The following is a 23,847-nucleotide window of genomic DNA, read 5'->3' as shown; positions in this document are numbered from 1 at the left end:
TTCCAAACTCAAACTTTCTCTTTTTTCAAGAAATTCACATGCACATTAGCAGCAACAAAATAACGAACCCATCTTGTGTATTGAAGCGTCTAATGAGTATGTGCAGAGGTCTTTACGAAGGGAAAAAGCAGGATCAGCCGTAACATCACTTTTTGTGAATGGCGGATCCTGTGTTATAGGATGTGTATAGGGGCGTTAGCTGTTATTGCAATACTGCCTCTGATGACAATGAGGCTGCCGTCACACTAGCTGTATTTGGTCAGTATTTTACATCAGTATTTGTAAGCCAAAACCAGGAGTGGGTGATAAATGCAGAAGTGGAGCATATGTTTCTATTATACTTTTCCTCTGATTGTTCCACTCCTGGTTTTGGCTTACAAATACTGATGGAAAATACTGACCAAATACTGATAGTGTGACGGCAGCCTGAGACTCCTGAAAAAGCTTTACTAAAGAACAGAAAATATGAGTCTTAAATGGCTCCAGGGGCCATGTAAAAAATCATAAGATTTCATTTTTTTAATTACAAAAACATTTTTTTTTTAATTTTTTAAAACACAAAAACCTGATTCAGACAATAGGTCAATTACTTATTGAAAATTACCTTTATGTCATTTTCTACAGTTAAAACTCTTATTTTAAATACTGTAATTTTAAAAAAGTGGAAGTAGTGTTTCAGATGTAAGTGGTTGAAGAAATCCTGTCAATATATATATAGATCTATATTTACTATATATATATATATATATATATATATATATATATATATATATATATATATATATATAGATATATACAGTATATATATATATATATATATATATATATATATAGATATATACTGTATATATATATATATATATATATATATATATATATATATATATATATATATATATATATATATACACACACAGCTCTGGAAAAAATTAAGAGACCACTGCAAAATGTTCAGTTTGGCAGATTTTTATAGGTATATTTTTGAGTAAGATGTAAATTGTTCTTTTATTCTATAAACTTCTGACAACATGTCTCCGAAGTTCCAAGCAATTAATTTTGTATTTTTTTCCTGACAAAGAAGAATGGTCAAAATTAAAAAATAAACCCAGTGCTTTCAGACCTCAAATAATGCAAAAAAAATAAAAAAGTTCCTAATCATTTAGAAACAACAACACTAATGCTTTAACTCAGGAAGAGTTCAGAAAATTAATATTTTGTGGAATAACCATGGTTTTTAATCACAGCTTTCATGCGTCTTGGCATGCTTTCCACCAGTCTTTCACACTGCTCCTGGTGCAATAATGTAAGCAGTTCTTCTTTGTTTGATGGCTTGTGACTATCCATCGTCCTCTTGGTTATATTCCAGAGGTTTTCAGTGGGGTTCAGGTTTTGATGTGATGGTCTCTTAATTTTTTTCCAGAGCTGTATATGTATATATATATATATATATATATATATATATATATATATATATATATATATATATATATATATATATATATATTTATTAAGATTTTTTTAAGTGAGTCATTCTTGTGTTATTTTGAGAAACAAAAATGGAATAAAATTATGATTTTACAATCTTGGGAAAAAAATATATATTTTGAGCCCGTTTCATTAGGACCTTGTTTAAGAACCACTTTGTCCCTGTTTGGCATAATACTAAGAATATGACAAAACAACAACAATGCATGTAATTATTAATCACAATGCAAAAAAAAAATGATGGTCTTGAGTATACTTCTCATAATGATACACGCATAAAAATGAAAAATCGACTACAATGTAAACAAAACAGTTAAGATAACACTTTAAAAATGTGAATCCACCAATAATATGCAGCAAAACAAACTTCGGCAGGGTGCACTCATCTAACATGGTACACACAGAATGATTACATGTGTTAAAAGTAAATGGGTTACAAAAGTCTAGTATAGTATCCTACGTGTATAACCGCTTTCAGAGAGCAATGTTGACTTTAATGTATTTTTTTTTCATAGTGCCGTTTTCAGACATTCCCATAATTTTTTTTTCTCTTTTTTTGGTTAACATGTAGACTGCAGCAGGCTTACTGTCGAGGTGGTCGAGGACGCCAGTAATGGATATTTACAGAAAGGCCATGTGTAACTTCCCGCCGATAAATTCTGGTACTCCACAATTCTGCTGTTCAGAATTTCAACATGGCCTACTAGAGACGGAAGAAAAAACAAAGACGGGGAGTTATAACAGTGAGGAACCCACGGATCGGACTTATTAAACGCTAAAACAACATCTAGGCAAATGTCAAAGAATAATTCATATTTAGGAAATTACATTAAAAATCTCACAATCTAACTAGAATATATTGCCAATAAGGACGATAGCGTTGGGGAAATTAAATTCCGCAAAGCCGTCTGTCCTCTTTTTGCTGTTAGCAGATTATAAACTACCATTTACGGCAGCATGAATAGAGCAAGGTGAGCAAAGAGTGTCACCATGGCCGTGATCACATCAAGACAGGCCTTCTGGATTATATTGGCACTGGGAGGGCAGCCCTACTTGGAATATTACCAATAATGTAGTATCTAACACCAGGATTACATGTCCACAGTATATGGAATAAAGGTGAGCTTCTCCTTAAAGAGGACCTGTCACTGGCCAGAAATATGTTCTTTTTCTAACCTGGTGTAAATGTTACGTTTCTCCTAAACCCAACGTTGGGTATTTTTTGTTCCGGCACCTCTCCGTTCCCAAGATATCGCCCCCTTTTCAATTTACATAAATGTAGTCCTGTTGGCCAAGGTGGTGTGGTCCTCACAGAGATGCCTACAGAGAAGTTGATGAACATGCCAACTTGGCTAACAAGTCTAGATTTTTATACGGGGAAGAGGGGCCATATTTCGGGACTAAAGAGGTGCAGGAACAAAAGACAAACAATGTCAGATTCGGGAGAACAGAGGCTATTAGACTAGGTAAAAATGACATGTCAAGGGTGCTCTTGAAAGGAGTCAATGTTATAGCTGCATGTGAACAGTGAAATTAGCTTTGGAAGCAATGGATTGTTTATTTTAAAGTTTTATTTTTTTTTGTCTTTTGATAGGTTTTAAGACTGCTGTCCTGAATATTATTTTAAACTTTGAAGTAGGAATTATATTAAAATAGAAACGTATCAATGTATACTCAATAAAGGTTATATTTTTATTGAAAAAAAAAAATCACAACTATGATCATTTCTATTGTTGCCATCTTCCCTTTTTATCCCTAGTCAATTCTTTACCCTATCTACTAACTTCATTGCTGCTTTCTTATCTCCTACGTAAATAACTGTATTTTATTTTCCCAGCTTATTAGGGGGATCTCTGGCAGCATGATCATTTGCCAATGTCACTTAAGAGACTACTCTGCAGGTCCCTGCAGCAGCCACTACACAGCTCTGCTGTTCAGCTACGTTTAATTTCAGTTTATATCTGGCCATTAATACAGCTAATCAGTAGGGTGTCAGGTGTGTCGGACCCCTAAGATCAGATTTTGATGACCTTTCCTAAGCACAACACTTTTAAGAGATTACGTTCATCCACATTATTATTTTGTCTTAAATAGGAGACCAATATCTGTAGTTTAAAATAGAAACTTATGCAACTTACTAATATAGTTCAAGTCTGAATTCTGCACTTATTTCAGTTACAACTTGTGATATTAGGCCCAGGCAGGTCTTCTTCTAGGCCTTTATTTGTCACTAGGCACTTGAGGACCAGTGCCTAGGGTGGCGGGTTGTGAGGGGTGGCACTTGAGGACCAGTGCCTAGGGCGGCGGGTTGTGAGGGGTGACACTTGAGGACCAGTGCCTAGGGTGGCGGGTTGTGAGGGGTGGCACTTGAGGACCAGTGCCTAGGGCGGTGGGTTGTAAGGGGTGGCTCCCAAGGTCTTGTTTTATCTCTAAATTACAAAGGTTCTTGTTGTAGCAGATGGGTCACACTCATATGCCCATAGCAGCTGCAGCCAACAGGTGGGGAGAGCAAGACAAGAGCATTGCTATGATCGGTGGAACAGCTGCCCACTGACTGCTAATCCACCAATCAGAGCACAGAACACAGGCAGCCATGCAGAAGCACAAGCATGGCTGAAGTGTATGGAAGAATGCTACAACTTTTTGGCCAGTCATTTATGGTTAGATCTCTTTGCACTGTCTGTTTACCAGGGGCAGATGAGTGAGCACTCTGTACTGGATGGTGTCGCACTGTGGGATCAGGGGGAAAATGCTCTCTCTTAATGCACTGAAGAAGGACTGAGAGACGCATGCACTGATTGGTGGAAGTAAGATCTATATATCAGAGCAAAGAACACAGACATCATAGATGCATCACTTATGAAGAATCTTCATCTGTCTTGCATCTTCCTTGCCGGTGCATCTATATTTTGGCATGAGTATTATGCACTCACAGTTGGCATATTGTATTGACCCTGTTTGGGTGGTGGGTGTGTATGATGATGAGCGTAGGGGAGCCCTCTCCAGTGGTGGCCAGTGGCGGTGCATGATGATCGGGGGAAGAGTAAAGAGACTGTGCTCAGAGGCAGCAGTGTATAATGAGGTCGGGAAGGATGGTGCTACTCTACTAGATGGCATTGGCATACAGAGGGGTTGTGTGTGCGGTCATCAGCTTCATGCCGGCTGGTAGTAGCGAAATGGTGGGAAGAGCTGGATATGAGCATTGTCAGAGTGCCGCTCCTCGACCAATTAGAGCAAAGAGCAGTGAACTGACACACCTCCGAAGAACCGCTGAGGAGTGAGGAAGTAGTTGTGGCCGTTCTGGTGCTCCTGCATCATCAGCATCACTTCTCTGCCTCTCCATGAATATTTTGTGCTTGTACACCATTGCCCACAGCACAATATACAATTCTAGGAAATAATAAGTATTGCCTAACATTAAAAAGGCAATTGTGTCATTTTTGGTTCAGTTTCTCAAGTGAGGGGAAGTGGAAAAAAACCAAACATAAAGCCTAGTTGAATAAAGTTTGCTAAAAATAAAATAGGAAAAATACTAAAAAAAACACACAAAAAAACAAAACACACAAGTTACAGGGAGGTACCAATACGACAATAACAAATAAGATAAGAGGTTGTCTGGTCAGAATAAAACCTTGCCTGGAAACAAGATGTTTAAATAAAATGAGAAATTTATCAATACTCATCCATTGCCAGTCACCTACAATATATCTAACCATGGCTGCTTGAAGATCTGCATCCTTGGGGAAGTAGTGGAGGATCGGGGACCTTTCAGACTTGAAGTATTGTAATAAGTTGCATAATGACACACATATCTTGTCTTTTTTTAGCTGTGTGTTAATGTATTGCATTTTTTTTGTCATCTACATATTTTCCTAGCTGGGCTTTGCTGACTTTAGAGAGTCTACAAGAAGTGCAGGGGAAGCTTCAATGGGGAAATTAAGTAACCTTTGGGAGTGGCTTTTCTCTAGGTGCAAAAGGGATCCGGCATGTTGCAATCCATGGTCACTTTTCACAATTTCTGCCATATAGTGACTGTTTGGCTGTCTTACACAGATTAGCTCATCTATTGCTGTCAGAATCAATATATTCACCCAACATTTGTTTAATGTGTATGTCCAACGTAAAGGGAACCTCTCAGGTCTGATAACACTATTGACAAGTGGGTAAAGGGTTATACTTTAGGCTAATATAGATGCCTGGGCACGGTACTGCAGGTGCGGCACGTGAACTTTATTTTTCCCCGGAGCTGCCAGCTTTCAGTCATGCACACATACCAGTGTGATTTCAGTCATTGTTCACCAAACAGAGAGCAGTGGCTGTAACCATGCCAGGGCACTGACTGACAACCGGCTCTGCACTGATACACTGTAGAGCTGGCTGTGTGGTGAGTGATGACTGCAATCGCATGACTGACAGCCGGCTTTGCACTGACACTGTAGAGCCGGCTGTGTGGTGAGTGATGGTTGCAATCGCATGACTGAAAGCCGGCAGCTCCCGGTAGGAATAAAGCTCATTTTCTCCTGGGTGTCCCACTTTCAATACTGCTGCCAGGTACCTACCTAACACTAATAGCCTACAGATTAACCCTACATCTGCAGAATAATAGCGTTGTCGAACCTGACAGGTTTCCTTTAAGAGAATCAGTACATTGTGTACTAAAATTAACATATGGTATTGGCCCTGATGCAAGGTTCCCTTTACAAAAAATTGCAGGGAAATATTCCAAAATGGAATAACGTAGCTCAGTTTTGTAACATTTAAATTTTTTGAAGAGCCTAGTGTGCATCTATTTTCACGTTACAGTCCCTTTAAACACCATTAGAAATAGAACCTTACGTCTATGACACATTACATCTATGCAAGTTCTAGGACATGCATAAAATTCCTTTACCAATATAAATCTCTCTAGCTCCTAATCTTGTAATAATACACTTTCTTAGTAGAATATACAAAAAAGACCCTTGAGACCAAACATGGACTAAAAAATCTCTCGATAAACACATCTACATTTTCGCATAGTTTGCATTCTAGTTATCGAACTCTACAAATAAAACCTCGGATGTCACACATAACAAATTAGTTTAAAAAAAAAAAATGAAACAAAAATCTGGAATCTAGAAAACTGGTCCATCTTTAACACGGAAAGCAACACAAAAGCAACATATTATGGAAGCAACAATCTAAAAAAAAAAGCAAAAAAAGCGTATAAACCTGTTGCAACCTTGAAGCCAATTATTGCAATGGTAAGAGCAGTGCAGAATACACCCCTAGAAGCTGCATTATCTGATCCTAAGAAATCAAAGCCTGACCTCAAAAAGGATCCATCGTCAGATATAATGAGAATAAAAGCTCTGTACCGGAGCGCTAGGTCATTAATCGTATGAGTAGTCCCATCAAATGCTTTCATATATAAGAAATCAGTTAATACGTTAATGTTAAGATGAAAACAAACTTACTGTTCTATTGGTAAGATCTGTGATACATACATGCTGTTATTCAGTTCATCTAGTGAAAATTGGGACATCTACAGTGGAAAAGATTTCAAATTAAAAGTTTTTTCCTGGAGAGAATGCTCTTTATGATTGCCGTAAATGGTGGTGAATGGAAAACTGGGTCTGTGAGCAACAAGTCACAGCCGTGTGTTTCCTGCGGGACGGGTTCTAGGTAATGGAACCAGGCAAGCATTTATTTGGCTTGTGCATGAGTTCTAAGTCAACCCTGCATTGATCTATAGGTTAGGTCGGGGTCTATTTGCTAAGGCGGTACTTGCTATGTACGGCGCAGGTCCCGTCTGCTGATACTTTGCTCTATACCTCGTCCATTAAGTGACATCTGATAATACGCTATGGAAAACAAGGGGGCCATTATCATTTTGTTTATGTACATAAGGAGGAATTCCAGGATTTATAGTCATCGGTTATATGTATACAATTTCCAGAGCAATAAAAGACATTTAGACCAGGGTTACAGAATAGATAGATTTGCATGATGGGCAATTTATAAAATTCCAATATACATACTGGCTATAGACCTTGTTCAAACAGTGCAGGTTTTGGTGCAGTTTCTGCCTGTATATAGTGATGAGTGAATGTGCTTAGATAACGTGTTAGCCAGGCATGCTCGGATGTTATCCAAGTATCTTGGGTGCGGATAATATGCTCGAGTCCCTGCGGCTGCATGATTCGAAAGCTGCCTCACATGCATGGATGGTCTGTTTGTTAGGTAATCCCTGCATGTGTTGGGGCTGTCTAAGGGCAGTCCCACACGTCCAGATAATTCCGGTACCGGAAAAATCGGTACCGGAATTATCCGAGTATTTTAATAACAGCGGGCAGGCGAACAGGGGGTGGGAGGGGGGGGTGGGGACATGGATCTTTATGTTAAACACGAGAAACAAAAAAATAAAGGATTATTCATATCTTCTCTACAGCAAACGCTGCTGCAGAGAAGATATGAATGGCGGCTTCAGCACCATGTGGGGGGGACAGCGCTTACTGTAGCGCTGTCTCCTGCACGGCACACGGAGAACGTCCGTGTGCGGTACGTGTTTTACACGGACCCATTGACTTTAATGGGTCCGTGTAATACGTGCGCTCCCACGAACACTGACATGTCTCCGTGTTTGGTACACGGAGACACGGTCCGCAAAAAATCAATGACATCTGCACAGATGCATTGATTTCAATGTGTCTACGTGTGTCAGTGGCTCCGGTACGTGAGGAAACTGTCACCTCACGTACCGGAGCCACTGACGCGTGAAACCGGCCTAAGGGTATGTGTCCACGTTCAGGTTTGTTTTAGGCTTTGGTCAGGATTTTATGCAGGTAAAATCCTGACCAAAAATGCACCTGAGGTCACTGGCAGGTCACCTGCGGTGTGCCTGCGTGTTTTGCTCATTGTAGCAACATGCTGCGTTCTGAAAAAACGCAACGCATGTGCGTTTTTGCAGCAAAAACGCATGCGTTTTTTAATGCACAGTGGAGACGGGATTTCATTAAATCCCCTCCACTATGCTTTAACATCTGGACGCTGCGGTTTTTTTTACGCTGCGGCTCAGCGCTGTGTCAAAAACGCAGCGTTTCCTGAACGTGGACACATACCCTCACAGCCAGGAGACATGCAGCTGCAGGGACTCGGACATGTTATCCAAGCACGCTGAAGTCACTCGGTTAGCACCCGAGCATGCTTGGATAACACGCTATCCGAACACGTTCGCTCATCACTACCTGTATATTGTTTATGGTTTTCTAAAAAAAACAAATCTGCAATAATTAGCAAAAGCTGATCGAGGGCTCTTGCGCTCATCACTACTGAGTCAGGAACTATACATAGGGCAAAACATAATGTGAACTGGGCTAAATTATGGAGCATTGTATGGACTGGATACACTTCTTAGCCGATACCAGCACTGCGTATGGGGTGTGCAGCCTCTAAATGCATCACCATTCACTGACAGCAAAAACAGTGAGGATTTGAAAGCAAATATAGTAGAATTTTTTATTTATACAAACACTAGATGGAGGCCCGATGCTATCGCATTGGGTGGGCGGTAATGTCACGATGGGGGCAGGCTTTGCAGCGTTGAGAATCTCTCCCCCCATGTGTTTAAAAATTGTCTGTGTCTGACCGTGCGCAGAACATACAACAGCTCCTGGGCAGGGGAGGAAGCAAAAGACAATACTGACATTACAGCAGGGGATCGCAGAGGATACATTTTGTGAGGTAAAATATTGTTTAAAAACAGTCAGTGAAATATTTTACCTCACAAAATGAATCCTCTGTTATCCTTTGCTGTAATGTCAGTATTGTCTTTTGCTTTCTCCCCTGCCCACGAGCTGTGGTATGTTCTGTACACGGTCAGACACAGAACATTTTTAAACACACGAGGGCAGGAGAGATTTGCGGAATTCACGCAGGCACAGTAAATCAGACCACCGCCATCTTTGTGCTGACAGATAGCGGCGGTCACATTAGAACTGCACATGCGCTCCTCCTGTACAAAGATGGTTGCAGTTAGTGAATCATTCAGCTGATCCCAGCGGCGGTGTGTTCACCATGGTATTCCTCTGGTGGTATCGTGCAAGAGGCTGCGTACGGCATATACAGTGTGTGTGTCTGTGGTACGTACGGCATATACAGAGTGTGTGGGTGTGTGTGTGTGTGTGTGTGTGGTGCGTGTGTGTGTGGTGCGACGGTGTTCCGAGGCTGGTACCACCAGCAGTTTCCATATTGAGACACCCATCACTTGGGTGTCCCAATATGGCGGTCGGTGAACTTCCGCCGCTTGGAATTCTGGGATACGGACACATCTGGACGGAACAGGATGTGAAGACATTACAAGGTAAGTATATATTAAGATTTAGTTTCCAGAACCAGAAAATCCACTTCAAGTCTTTTCATACTTTCCTTCTGTTTAAAATTAAAAAAAATAAAAAACTGCACCAAAATTGCACTGTGTGAACAAGGTCTATCAGGAGTTTTAGATTTGTATTTGTTCTTTTTAGATCATAGCACATAAAAATTCTAGAACCATTTATAATAACTTGTCATGCGATCCTATGCTACACTTTTAGGTGTGATTCTCAATTCCAAACTATGACTTGTAAACATTCAAGTTCTCATAGGATTACATATCTCAGCAAATAGACGCCTACCGAAAAGCATGCAGGCCTCACATGAATCACATCAAGATGTTCTGCAGCAGCAGGGCACGTTATCCTATGTTAGTTTTTTTTTTTTATAGCTAAAACCATGGAACTTTTGAACTAATTAGTGATATTAATGAACTTAAATGACGACTATGTGACTATCTTATGAGATCTATAGAGGGTTTTATTAGTTCGTCATTAGGAGGACTCAGCAAATAACAGATCAGATCCTGAGCCTGTGATGAAATACTAATGTTATAGTATACGAGAGCCGCTTCTCTTAGTTTAGATATTGCACTCGGCAGAAAGAACTGTCATAGTCATCAGATATATACACCTCAGGACAAGCTCCAGAAGCATTAACCCTTAGTAATGAAAGTGGTATTTTCTAGTATAGATATACAGAAATTCATCAACTATAGATCAGTAAATATCTATACAATGATGAAAATCACGTATTTTTATAGCCACTAGTGATGAGCGAACATACTCTTATAAGGTGTTATCTAAGCATGCTCGAGTGCTAACCAAGTGTCTTGGGCGTGCTTGAATATTATGTTCCAGTCCCCGCAGCTGCATGTCTCATGGCTGTTCTACAGCCACAACACATGCAAGGATTGTCTAACAAACAGGCAAACCCTGCATGTGTTGTGGCTGTCTAATAGCCGCCAGACATGCAACCGCGCAGACTCGGACATACTTTAAGAGTACACTGAAGTCACTCGCTTAGCACCTGAGCATGCCCATATAACACCTTATCCCAGCACGCTCGCTCATCACTAGTAGCCACCTATCCACAAGGTGCATATATTACACTATTTGCACATTATGCCAGGCTTCTACATGTGAAATAAAGCTATTTAAAGGGCCAAACCTGATTGGCTGTAGCTGTTGCAGCGAAGGGCACGCTGGTGGCGGGTGTTGTTGCTGCAGACACAGTGGTGGGCGTAGCACCGTGCATCATGGATACTTTTCAGGAGGGAACCATGGAAGCGACATACAGGAGGGTGGAGGGTTAATGGTAACCATAGCAACACATGGTGGATTTGGAGGAGCGTGGTAGGTATCACAGCAGCAAGCCATGTGACATCACCATGAAGGTTACACCGGGAGCAGCATGCAATCACAGTGCAAAGCAAGACAGCGTTATAAAAGAAAGAAAAAAAAAAGAGAAAAAAGGGAAAAGCCAATTATAATTAAGGAAACTAACACATTTCAAAACACAATACAAGTATAAGCACATATATGATATGTGTCAATGATACCTTTAACTTAAAGGGGACCTGTCACCAGGCCATAAGTGGCCTGTGTTTGCTTTTATTTTCTTCCTGCTGCTTCCCTGAGTATTCCCCCTTTTTCTTTTTTTTTAAATCTGCAATACAGTTCCAGACATACAGGCCTTTTTATTCAGTGTTACTTTTTTTTCAAGGGGCGTGGCTCACAAGATCCTCTGGGGCGTGTCTTTAGGCTGCTCTGCATTATTACCCTGTGAGCAACGCCTACTTGGTAAAGACCATAAACATTTGCACAAAATAAAAAGGTCCATATTTCCGGGAAAATATGACAGATTAAAAAAAAAAAGGAATACTCAGGAGAGCAGCAGGAATACACTAAGAGCAAAAAGAAGTCGCTTTCACCTGGTGACATGACCTCTAAGGCAAGATACACATGACTACCCTGATTACACAGCTTTGTAATAACATGGATGAGTAGTAGCTGCAACCGGAGATGCAGAGTCTTTAGTGTCAGGACTGGAAATCATGGGTATTGCAGTTATTAAAGAAAAAAAACTTTAGTATCCTACAGTTATTGCCAAGCTACAGCTCCCAGCACATCCTGCAAACTGATCTTTGCAATGATGATGAAAAGCAGAAAAATGGCGGTTCTGACACCACCACTACCAAGTATAATTTCCTAACACTGGCACTTAAATCTGCTCTGAGACGCCTAGAGGAGAATCTGCAGACTTACTAACTGGTGTTATACAGGCAATCCAAGCTTGTTGCTTAGCCTTAGCTGGCTAATATGGAAGCCACTGGGTTGGGCCTCATTCAGATATTGGTGTTTCACATGCAAGTTCTATCCGTATTTTTCATTGACTTAATATGTGCCCATTGTAGTCAAAGGGACTGTTCACATGTTATGTTTTTGCAGACAAAAAATAGATAAAAAAAAAAATGAGACATAAAATCGAGTGATTACACCCTAGTTGCATCTTAATGCTGTCCATTTTTTACTGAGTGTTTGCCAAAATTAAGATTTCAGTTTCCAACTTGACTGTGATTTTTTGGAACTAATAAAATGTATCTTCTAGTGTCCACTGTGATATTAGAGCTTTTATTTATTTTATTGTGGTCCCCAATTCTACATTTTCAGTTGCTCTGTAGACTATAGCTCCTTAAAGAGATTCTGACACCATGTTTTTGCCACCTAATCCGAGAGTGGAATGATGTAGAGACATAGACCATGATTCCTGTGATATGTCACTTACTGGTCTTCTTGCTGTAGTTTTGATAATATCACAATTCTATCAGCAAGAGATTATCACTAGAATGCTAGTAAATCTGCTGCCGTGTAGTCCATGAACAGTGTACAGAGAAAGATGCAAATCACTGGTGTGGATGGAGTTATATAGAACTCAGCATTCAGAGAACTGGGAATTCTGCAGCAAATAAAACAGCTTTTAATAAAAACTACTGCAAGAAGCCCAGTAAGTCACACATCACTGGAATCAGGGTCTCTGCCCCTACATCATGCTGCTGTCAGATGATAACAGAACTATGCAGCAGAAGTTGCCTAAAATACTGCCCTCTTCTCTGACATCACTTCATGATCTACAACTATTAGCTAAAGCAGTACCAGCATTTATGGGTTAGGCAAAGCAGGCACCCATTAGCTGCTGAGTGCTGATTGAGATCAGAGAGTGGCAGCTTTTTGTTGCACTGCCCGTAACAAAGGCACTGCACTGCAGGTCTTAATTAGCGACACTTGGCTAGCTTTGGCGAAGAACCAGTAAATGGGTTCACCTTGTGGCAGTCTGCTGAATGTTGAGCAGAGTGGAGTGTGTTCAAACTGGTGAGTGACCAGCCAAAATGTGAGCTGTAGCTGGCAGAGAGACAAGCCAGGGTCTCTCTCTGAATGGAAACTGCACGGGTCAGCTAGGAAAGCTGAACAGTCTGTGTGTTGGAGCTGCAGGGTAACGTGTGGAAGCTGCAACCTGTTCAGTGTGAACTGTGCATGGAGTTAAACACATTTGTTTGGCGCTGGGAGCTGCTGGACCACAGGATGAAGGGGATGCCGAAACTGGTAGGATCGTATCTCTTCTGTGTAGAAAGTTTTCTTTGGGAGAAAGAACTTTAATCTGTTTGGGTAAGCCTGTACTGACATGTGCCTGTGTGATCGCTACCTAATGCCTACCTGAGAGTGTGAATCCCTACAACAACCATTTTATTATTTCCTGTTCTATTAAAAGGGTTGTCTAAGATTAGAAAAATGTGTCAGCTTTCTTTCAAAAACAGCTCAATCCCTTACCGTGGGTGGTGTATGATGTTAATTTCGATGCGACCAAGTTGCAACACCAGACAAGCCATAGTCTGGGGTGTCATTAATTCTGAAAGAAAGCAGCCATGATTTTTCTAATCCTAGACAACCCATTTAAAGGGGATATCTGGAACTTAGTGAAAAACAAAAAATGTGCCTAAGCACAAACAGTCAGGTAGTTGCTACTTACCTTCCTGTTGTGTGGTGCCGTTGTTCGTCATCCCATACTGGTCCTGCCGGCAATGCAGCTGCCTCTGCTGACATCACACCAATAGAGTGGTGGATTCTTTTCCGCTCCGCTCTGTTGACAGAGCGGGTCTTTGACATGATTCTGATTGACAGCCGTATTCCCCCTGCCTAACTGGGGGAGCCGACTGTCAATCAGGATGACGTCGGAAGTCACGCCGAGTCAACAGAGTAGAGCGGAAAAGGAACCGCTGCTCTATCGACGTGACATCAGCAGAGGCAGCTGAATCGCCGGCAGGAGCGATCTGTGACCGCTCCGTGTCAGCAAAGAAGGCAACTACCTGCCTGTTACTGCTTAGGCTCATTTTTTATTTTTCAAGAGGATATCCCCTTTAAAAGTGCTTAAAGTGTACAGAGAACCTTTGAAACTTGTGTTTAAGGAACCGGAACTAATGGCTCTGCTAAGCCATTATAGTTATACTTTAATAATTTTTATATAGAGAATTTATTCTATTTTGTATAAAAGAAAAAAAGGATTAGGGAATGTGAGGCGATTCTGAGAGTAACTGCAAAGAATCCCTTCTTTAATGATGTTGACCTTGTCTCAAATGGATACTTCTAGGAACAAAGTACGCTTGTATGGCGGTTTGCCACATTGATGCATTGCAGTTCCCTATATTATCTGCAGAACATCATATCACTTTCTACACTTCACAGCTGAATGCATTCACCTTGGGATGGTGGACGATACCATACTCTCTACAGTCTTTTGTTGGGAAACGATAACTATTGTACTACTATGCAAAAAAATTACACTGGGAAAAAATTTAGGGGGGTTATTAGGATAAAAAAAAATTACTTTCTTTTCCAAAAACATGATCATGCCGGTCTATGCACCGCATTTGGTACTGCTCCTCATTTCTGAATGGGCTAAGGCTTTCCTTACATGTCCAGTTTTCAATGAATTAGCTATTTAAAAAGAAAAAAAAGCACAGATTTGTTCAATAATTATATATATATTTGGCTAAAAGTAGCACTCCTCACATCAAAAATGTTATCCTCTTACTATAATGCCGTCATCATATTATAATGCGCTGTGTACTTACAATTGCTCATTTTGCCTTTCTACCCAGTTCATTCTTCTCTGATCTCATTCATCACATGATTAAAAACTGACTAGCTGAATCCTGCTAAGCTCTATGTAGAAAGAAGAAGTTTCTATTCCCTGCATGAGTCATCACTGTAAAACTCACTAATGGAAAAGAGAAGAATTAACTGGGTAGAAAGGCACAATGAGCAATTGTAAATACACAGTGCTATGTAATATGATGACTGCAATATTTTAAGAGGGTGAAAACTGTGATGGGACAAGGAGGAGGAGGGCTTTTTTAAGCCGATTAACTTTAGTTTTCCTTTTCGCATCCGTTAAACAGTTGACAATGGATGATCGTTTCCCATAGAATTATTTTTGTTTGTGCAGATAGAGAGATGGAAAGAATGCAAGTGGAGGACATTTCAGGAACCATTCATTATGCTTCTCAAACATCAAAAAATGGAAAGAAAAAATGGACATGTGAACAGCCTAAGCTGTAGTAGCAGGCACCGTACATAGACAAGCATGGTACAGTTTCAGAAATAGGGCAGACCCTCTTAGTTCTGGACAACCCCATTGAAGGAGCTCAGTGTAACTTTTATTCAACTCAACCATCCTCAGCCATCATGGAATTAGATATTTCTTTGATCGGTTTCATTTTGTTCGTTTGGATGAGAGAATGCATTGTATCTACATGTGCCAGGAGTTTGTCCCCTCTGATTCGATCATGTGTGATAATTTACAGCAAGAACCCCAAGGAAGATTAAAGGAAATGTGTCATTAGAAAATGACCTCAGGTTTTTGTGTTACATATATATTTTTATTTATATTTTTGTTATTTTTTTTAAATATTCTGATCACCATTAAAAACAAAAAAGAGAAATTTTGCAATTTTCACCCTAACCACTAAGACTATTTTAGATTCCTACTTCCTGTTGTTTCAGGAAGAGATTTCAGCAGTTTCATGATCATTGGCAGGTTTACAATGATAGGTAAGCTGGATTCATAATAAGTGCGGTCACATATACGCATGATCCCCTTCTCTTCAAAATCACCTTTGCACACACTCATTAGATGCTTCAGTATAAAAGTAAGAGTCAGAGTGAGGCTAATGTGCATGTGAATTTCCTGAAAGAAAGTAGCCTGCGCAAGGCTCACTTGCTCTACATTTTGCTTCCCCCAGATTAACTAACATAACCCTGCTGACAGATTCCCTTTGCACTTCGTCAATTATCACATTGGTGCATTTAGATTTGATACAGAAATTCCTGTAATATTCCCTCCGACACATCTAAATGGGGTTGTGTATGTAGCACGTGCATGTATTTTTACAAGACTCATCCAGATTAATGGGACGCAGATCCAGCAGATTCTTAAAGGGGTATTCCCACAATAAATTTTTATTGAATCTCTACAAGGGGTCCCCAAAACCTTGTTCTGCTGAGTGGGGCGAGATGGCAATGGATCTGCCCTTTTCTAAATTCAGCTTGAATGGATCCAGTTCATACAGCTGAGAGTTTGCTACAATTGTATTTCTGTCTAGGTAATCTCTGTGTGAGCCCTAAACTGGGTTTTCTGTGATTTTAGATAAATACCTATCCTTAGTATAAGCCATCAATATATGATTGGTGGGTTTTTACCATCTGGATTCCCACTGATCAGCTGGATAAAGGGGTCACAGCGATTGTTGGACCTTTCATTGCTTACTAAGGCAAAATGATATGCATCACTATGGCTGTGCCTGCTGCGATCAAGGAGGTCTGACACATACATGCTATATAATATTAGCCCATCCTAAGGGTGCAGTCAGACGGAGATCGGAACGCAGTGCTCAGACTGGCCGGCAGCTCTCCCGAACCAAGCATGGCGGCATGTATTTCTATGCAACTGTCATGCTTTGGTAGGGAGAGCTGCTGGCCAGTCCGAGCACAGCGTTCCGATCCCAGTCCTATTTATACTGTCATCTAACTGTGCCCTAAGGTAAAGCCATCAATTAAAAATCTTAGAAATGTATTTATTTATTATGTATCCCTTTATTAAGACAGAAGCACAAATGTTTTTCCAATAAATATAAAAAATGCGGATTCTTGGTATCAATCCAGTATACTAAGATAGTCTCCTACATAAGGCAGCATTTACGTATAGAGTAACATAGACCGGGCAAACAATTTGTTGGCCACCTGGAGAAGATTTAGCCATATTATGTTAGGCCAGAATATGGTTAATGAATAAAAGCCATTTTGGGGTGAAAGTAGTGGTAATTCTGCTGGAATAACAACAATGACCCCAAGATGTCCGTGTTGTGCCCTGAAAGATGTGCAACTACTTGGTCAGCCAAGACTTGCACGTAGTTGTAGTTCTTGAGATGACTCTTACTTGTCGGGATGAATGCAGGTTGCTGTAACTGCATACTTGCTAGAGCCTGTTGGTAGTGGAAAACACTGGGGTTAAACACCGTGGTGGCCCCATTGCTTTTTTCAAGTGCTGGCCTCTTTGGTAAAGGTTGAAGTGCTCCAGGCTGCAGCGCCTGTAAATTAGGAAGGAGTTATTTGCAAAGAAAAATACAAAAGAGCAGAAATAAAACATATTCTGCATGCTTGATATACAATCCAGTATACACAATCACCTACAAATGTTCCATTTCTCAAAGACAGAAAATAGAATTATTTAAAGGACATCACCAAAGAATTAAAACAAAAATCACACAATGTTGGAAGTAAAACCAGGGACCGTAGTCAGGAAACATATAGGGAAGTTTACAAAGCTGATTACAGACCAGAAGGGGTTATTTTGTGTGACATGCATTTGTGGACAACAGGATATCGGATAGTCCCTATTATACACCCTCCTCCAAATAAACCCTATAGATTGCGACATTGCTTACTGATAATAATCGGTTATTTTCATATGATTATTTAAGGATTTTTAAATATCTGCTCTCCCAGAATTGCATGCGCTACAGCACACATGTGTGATCGCGTTAACCTTTCCGCAAATTTCACTGAAGACAATTTCTGATATTAGAAACTCAATATATAATTTCTCAAGCTGCAATGCACAATACGACCACTAGGTGGCCACATACAGTAAACTTCTGAAAGTATAGCAAAATCATGCTTGTGGTTACAAAAATGTTTTTTTTTTCACTCATTTTGGGAAATGTTGGGCCAAGAGTAAAGGTAAGAAGGACATCTATAGTATTAGAGATTACTGCAAACTGAGCAGCATCTATCGCATCTTCAACCACATCTGCTTGGCTCATATATACAACTTAGTGGGAAGACCTACACAACAGCAGAGTAGCAAAGAAAAAAGGGGACGAAAAGTTTGGAAAGCAGGCTAACAGGAGACCAACACTAAGTGCTATTCTTAAAGGGGTAGTCCATCCCTACGGCAGAAGTCTGCACTGTATGTGACTGAAGTAAGAAAAAACAAAGTCCAGCTCACCATGTCGACATTCCCGGAGGCTCGGAGCACGGAACCGCTGTGTCAGGGCGCAGGCAAACATAAAAGGAGAAGAATCCAGCTCAACGATGCAGTGAAGAATCCGTAACTTTATTTCACTTCAAAATAGCGTGTAAGGACAAGACATCAGCATGATAAAACCAAGATCGACGCGTTTCCGGTGACTAGGTACCCTTAATCATGATTAAGGGTGCCTAGTCACCGGAAACGCGTCGATCTTGGTTTTATCATGCTGATGTCTTGTCCTTACACGCTATTTTGAAGTGAAATAAAGTTACGGATTCTTCACTGCATCGTTGAGCTGGATTCTTCTCCTTTTACTGTATGTGACTGCAGACTTGTGAATCCTCAGATCTTGCGCGCTGCGAGGATACTTTGGTGCCATATGTGGTTGGTAACTACAAGAATGTGATTTGCATATATATGGTCACATGTCGACTAGACTTGCACGGCCTCACTCAATGCTAATGTACTGGACACATCTAGTCGGAATGTGGCCAGAAGTATGTAAACTACATACCTGCGGTCACATAACCGCCTGCTCCTGGAGCTCGAAAATCCTCACAGTGCGTGAAGATTTACAAGTCTGCAGTCTTATAATTTGTGTCGGTTTTAAAGTTTATTTTATAATTGCCTATTTTATTTACATTTGCCATTGTGAATGACGTTTGGTTGTTTTTTACGTTTTTAGCTGATTTACACAATTGCAATTTTTTTTAAAACATTTATTTACCTATTTTATGTATGAAATTTTACTGCAACATCTTTAGTGGAAAATGTAACTTTTTGCTTTCATAAGGCCCCAAAAAATGTAAAAGAAGAAAACAAGATATAAGAATGGTGTCATATAGAACATAGTGGACAAGTTTAAAAAAAAAATGTCTCCATATAAGGCGATTTCACTTGTCAGTGGCTCTGGTATGTGTGGTGACAGTTTCCTCACGTACCGGAGACACTGACTCACGTAGACATATTAAAATGAATGTGTCGGCGTGTTTTCACGGACCGTGTGTCCGTTTGCAAAACACGGAGTCATGACAGTGTTCGTGGGAGCGCACGGATCACATGGACCCATTAAAGTCAATAGGTCTGTGTAAACACGTACCGCACACGGATGCCGTCCGTGTGCGTTTTTCCTGTCATAGGGTTAAAATTGAAAAAAATGTTTCAATACACGGACACACGTACAGCACACAGACAGCACACGGACAGCACACGAACCCTAAAAATGGACACACGGACATTACACGGATCCCACACGGATGGCCTACGTGCAAACACGGACACCTATAATTCCGGTACCGTTTTCTCCGGTACCGGAATTATCTGGATGTGTGAGGCTGGCCTTAGGTCTCATTCTCACATGCGAGAAACTCGGATGAGTCTCGCACGTCAATACCCGGCGCTGCTGCCGGCACTCGGATCGGAGGGTGCGGCCGCATAGCAATACATGCAGCCGCACGCTCCGATCTGAGTGCCGGCAGCAGCGCCGGGTATTGACGTACGAGACTCATCCGAGTTTCTCGCATCTCCACACCTTTATTAAAGCTCCATCCACACATATCTCACTCCTATAGCAACTCCCCAGTTGTTTACATGCAGGCACCGCTACTACACATAGCATAGTCCCTCCCACCTAAGTGAGCATTACCGCTCCCATAATGACTGCTGAGCGCATGCGCATAGACGTTCAGCACCCTAGTACCATGTCATAGCCATTATGACGTGACTTCTGGTGAGTGGCATAAGTGTGTCTCACTTCCACTTAGGCCTCTTTCACACTTCCGTCTTTCTTTTTCTGTCACAATGCGTCGTTTTGTGAAAAAATGGTTCCAGCAAATGTTTCTGCTGGATCCGTTTTTTTCTCATAGACTTGTATTAGCGACGGATTGTGACGGATGGCCACACGTTTCATCCGTCGTGCGCTGGATCCGTTGTAAAATTGTTGTCCGTCGGGCGGGGACAACGCACAGAGGAACGTTTTTTCTGTACTTCGGAAAATTGCTCAGCGACGGATCCTGCGCTGCCCGTTGTTGGCTATAACGGAAGCCTATGGACGCAGGATCCGTCGCTGACTGTGAAAAGCAGGAATCCAGCGACGGATGCCGTCTTTTGAAACTGAGCATGCGCTGAAGAATTTCCAGTCAGGGAAATTCTCTCTCGCTCTCTCTCTTTTTACTATTGATGCTGCCTATGCAGCATCAATAGTAAAAAGATATAATGTTAAAAATAATTTAAAAAAAAATCATGATATTCTTACCTTCCGGCGTCCCCCGCAGGCATTACTGGGAATGGGAGCTGCCGGCAGCATCGCGAGCATCGGGAAGGCCGCGGGAAGGCTGCGGGGGACGCCGGAAGGTAAGAATATCACGATTTTTTTTTTTTTTTTATTATTTTTAATCTGGGTAGTGTTGTGTATGCGTTTTCGCAGAGGAAAAACGCGGCGAAGACGCATACACAATGTGTGCACAATCCATGCGCCTCGACGGATCCATAAAAAAAACCAGACCCAGTGCATCTGTTTTTTACAATCTGCACAGGATCCGTCTTTTCAACATTGTGACTGATTGTAAAAAACGGAAGTGTGAAAGAGGCCTAACAACCAGGGGTATTTCAGTTTTTGAATTTCTGTTCCCCTCCTTCCCAGAGCCATAACTATTGTATTCTTTCATCAATATGGCCATGTGAGGGCTTGTTTTTAGCGGGACAAGTTGTACTTTTGAACGACACCATTGGTGTTAACATATCATGTACTGGAAAACAGGAACAAAATTCCAAGTGCTGTGATATTGCAAAAAAAAGTGCAATCCCACAGTTGTTTTTTGCTTGTTTATTTTGCCATGTTCATTACATGCTAAATCTGACCTGCCATTATGATTCTCCAGGTCATTATGAGTTCACAGACACCAATCATGTCCGTCTCCTTTTTTCGTTATTTAGGGCTGGGTGAGGGCTTATTTTTTGCTCGCTTAGCTGACATTTTTATTTATACTTGATAATTTATAGCAATAATTCTGGCATTTTGATTTTTTTCTCGTTACGCTGTTTAGCAATTGGGTTAATTCTTTTTTTATATTGAAAGTTCGGCCAATTCTAAACGCGGCGATGCCAAACGTGTATATTTGATTTTTTTTTTGTATTGTTTTATTTTGAATGGGTCAAAAGGGGGGTGATTTGAACTTTTATTTGATTTTTTTTCATATTTTTAAAAATATTTTTTACTTTTTGCATGCTTCAATAGTCTCCATTGGAGAATAGAAGCTGAAATAGTTAGATCGCCTGTGTGTAGCAGAAATGATCACTTGCTATAAGCGCCGACCACGGGGCGGCGCTCAGAGCAATCTGGCGATGACAACCATAGAGGTCTGCTGCAGACCTCTGGTTGTCATGCCGACCCATCGGTGACCCGCGATCATGTGACGGTGTCTCCGATGGGCAGGATTATCTGTCATAGATTGACAGCGGCATTTAACTAGTTAACAGCTGCTGGTGGATCGCGATTCCACCTGCGGCTGTTGCGGGCTCATGGCAGCTGTATGGATCAGCTGTCATGTGCCCGGAAAGGTGCGGGCTCTCTCCTTTACTATAGTCACCTCTCCAACGACTTCACTACTCCCTCCATAGCTCTTTGGGGGCGGGGCTCCTCTCTGCATAAATTAAATTGTATTACCTCTTCTTTCTCCTGTGATCTGGTCTCCCAGGGACTCAAACTCACATCTCCTGGCATCTTACTGTTCACAGGCTATTGCTCTACTACTGACAGCCCACAATGATATATATAGGAGAATTTGGTAATCTTGACCTCTACTGCAGGCAATTAATCCAAAAGCAGGTTTTACAAATCCATAGAAATACATTGTGCATAACAATGTACTTTTATGGTTCATGTACTGTATACTGAGGTTAAGCAAAATATTTTGTCCTTATAAAAATTGTAAAAACAATTAACAATTACAAATTTTAATTTTTTTGTGATTGTTCCCAGGTTTCAAGCCCATATCATTTACATTACAGACAAGGCGCTTAATCTACTGAGCCGCAATCCCCGATGATGTCACTGGAAGAATTTTGTGTACTTGATCTGTACTGCAGGCTCTGACTGATTTTACTGATATAAATACACTGCTATGTACAAGAAGGGGGAGAAGATTGTTATTGTGTAGTTTGGGGCAGATCCTGAAGAAAACAAAAAACACAGTATTTCTGCAACATGTGAACACGGCCTTATAGACACAAAAAAGCCGGATGTCATGAACTGAAACTACATAAAGATGAATGTTCTTTCAGCTCGGACTGTGAATGAAGGAACAAAAAATAATCCACAGGTCCCAAGAGATGAGCAGGACGCGCAGATGACGTTGCGCCAGCTCTGGCTAATCAGAAGCTGCGGCGTGGATGCGGAAGGTTAGAGATTCGCGGGATCCTGTCCACCCGCCAAGTACCGCTGACCTGGACGCTGGACCAGAGACCCATGAATGACAGTCCCAGATTTGGATCTGCACCTTGCAGTCTTGAGCGTCTGCTGAATATCCCTCACTGCTACCACCCGTCTGACAATTCCTTGTGCCAGGGGAGAAAGAAATGGTAAATGGGTGTGGATTGGGGTGTGGCCAAAATTTGCCCCATGATCTGTCCCTCTTCCTGTACTTCAAAAGTCAGGAAGTGTGTGTAATCCCTTGTTTCTATTATGTTTATGCTATCTACTATGCATTGGCGCAAATTGCCAACGTTCCATTGCCAGGTCTAATCCTGTTACCTTAATATATTCTGCTGGTATACAATATGTATATATTATATCTTGTATATTACCACAATTTACGGTATGTATATATCACCCGCGATACTTTTTTGAAACTTGTCCACTATGTTCTATATGGCACCATTCATATATCTTGTTTTCTTCTTTCACAGCGACATTGTGATAAAGACCCAGGTGGGGTCGAAACATCTGTTAAACTTTGTGGCATTTCCATAACACGTTTTCTTTGTTTGCTTTGCCAAATAAAACACTTTGCTTCACCTGAACCCACAGTGTGCGGTGAAACCTCTCTTGTCTAAGTCTACACTAGGTAAATGGCGGCCATGAAGGTGACGAGGCCGTTCAGTACCTGCCCTTCTTCTCAGATTTGAGGCTGTATGGGCATCGTGCGTCACCAGGATTTTGACAATCTATAGCTCTTCTGTACTTTACTATGTAAACAAGTTTAATGGAAACACGAATAATGGGCGTAGGAGGAACACAGTGTTTTCACTAAACATTGGTCTGACCTTGAGGAAAGCTGGAAGCGAATGTGAAATATTAAATAGGAGTTTTATTTATAAAATAGCTTTATTTCTGTGCTTTTAGATTACACTACTTTTTTTTCAGCCGATCTTAATGTAAAACATGTTTCTTTTTAGTATGTCAAGATTTCCTGAGCTCCCCACTGA

At 40.9% G+C, this 23,847-nt stretch overlaps 1 protein-coding gene across 7 annotated transcripts in view; it reads right to left on the bottom strand.

Annotated features, from left to right (window-relative positions):
* Positions 1-2,026: 2,026 nt before the first annotated feature.
* MBNL3 (muscleblind like splicing regulator 3) overlaps positions 2,027-23,847 on the bottom strand; it is a 156,145-nt gene continuing 134,324 nt past the window's right edge. For 4 of the 7 annotated variants that reach the window (XM_077285341.1, XM_077285343.1, XM_077285344.1 and 1 more), the window contains 4 exons: positions 17,329-17,479; positions 11,008-11,102; positions 6,942-7,009; positions 2,027-2,188 (listed from right to left, as the gene is read on the bottom strand). In XM_077285341.1, coding sequence (XP_077141456.1) covers positions 2,176-2,188; positions 6,942-7,009; positions 11,008-11,102; positions 17,329-17,479 — 327 coding nt within the window. In that variant the 3' untranslated portion in view covers positions 2,027-2,175. The remainder of the gene's footprint in view (positions 2,189-6,941; positions 7,010-11,007; positions 11,103-17,328; positions 17,480-23,847) is intronic. The other 3 variants (XM_077285346.1, XM_077285347.1, XM_077285345.1) reach the window with 2 other exon arrangements.

The sequence above is a fragment of the Ranitomeya variabilis genome, chromosome 2 (assembly GCF_051348905.1).
Source record: "Ranitomeya variabilis isolate aRanVar5 chromosome 2, aRanVar5.hap1, whole genome shotgun sequence".
Taxonomy (NCBI): domain Eukaryota; kingdom Metazoa; phylum Chordata; class Amphibia; order Anura; family Dendrobatidae; genus Ranitomeya; species Ranitomeya variabilis.
The sequence above is the reverse complement of the archived record's forward strand: the minus strand, read 5'-3'. Positions and strand labels throughout refer to the sequence as shown.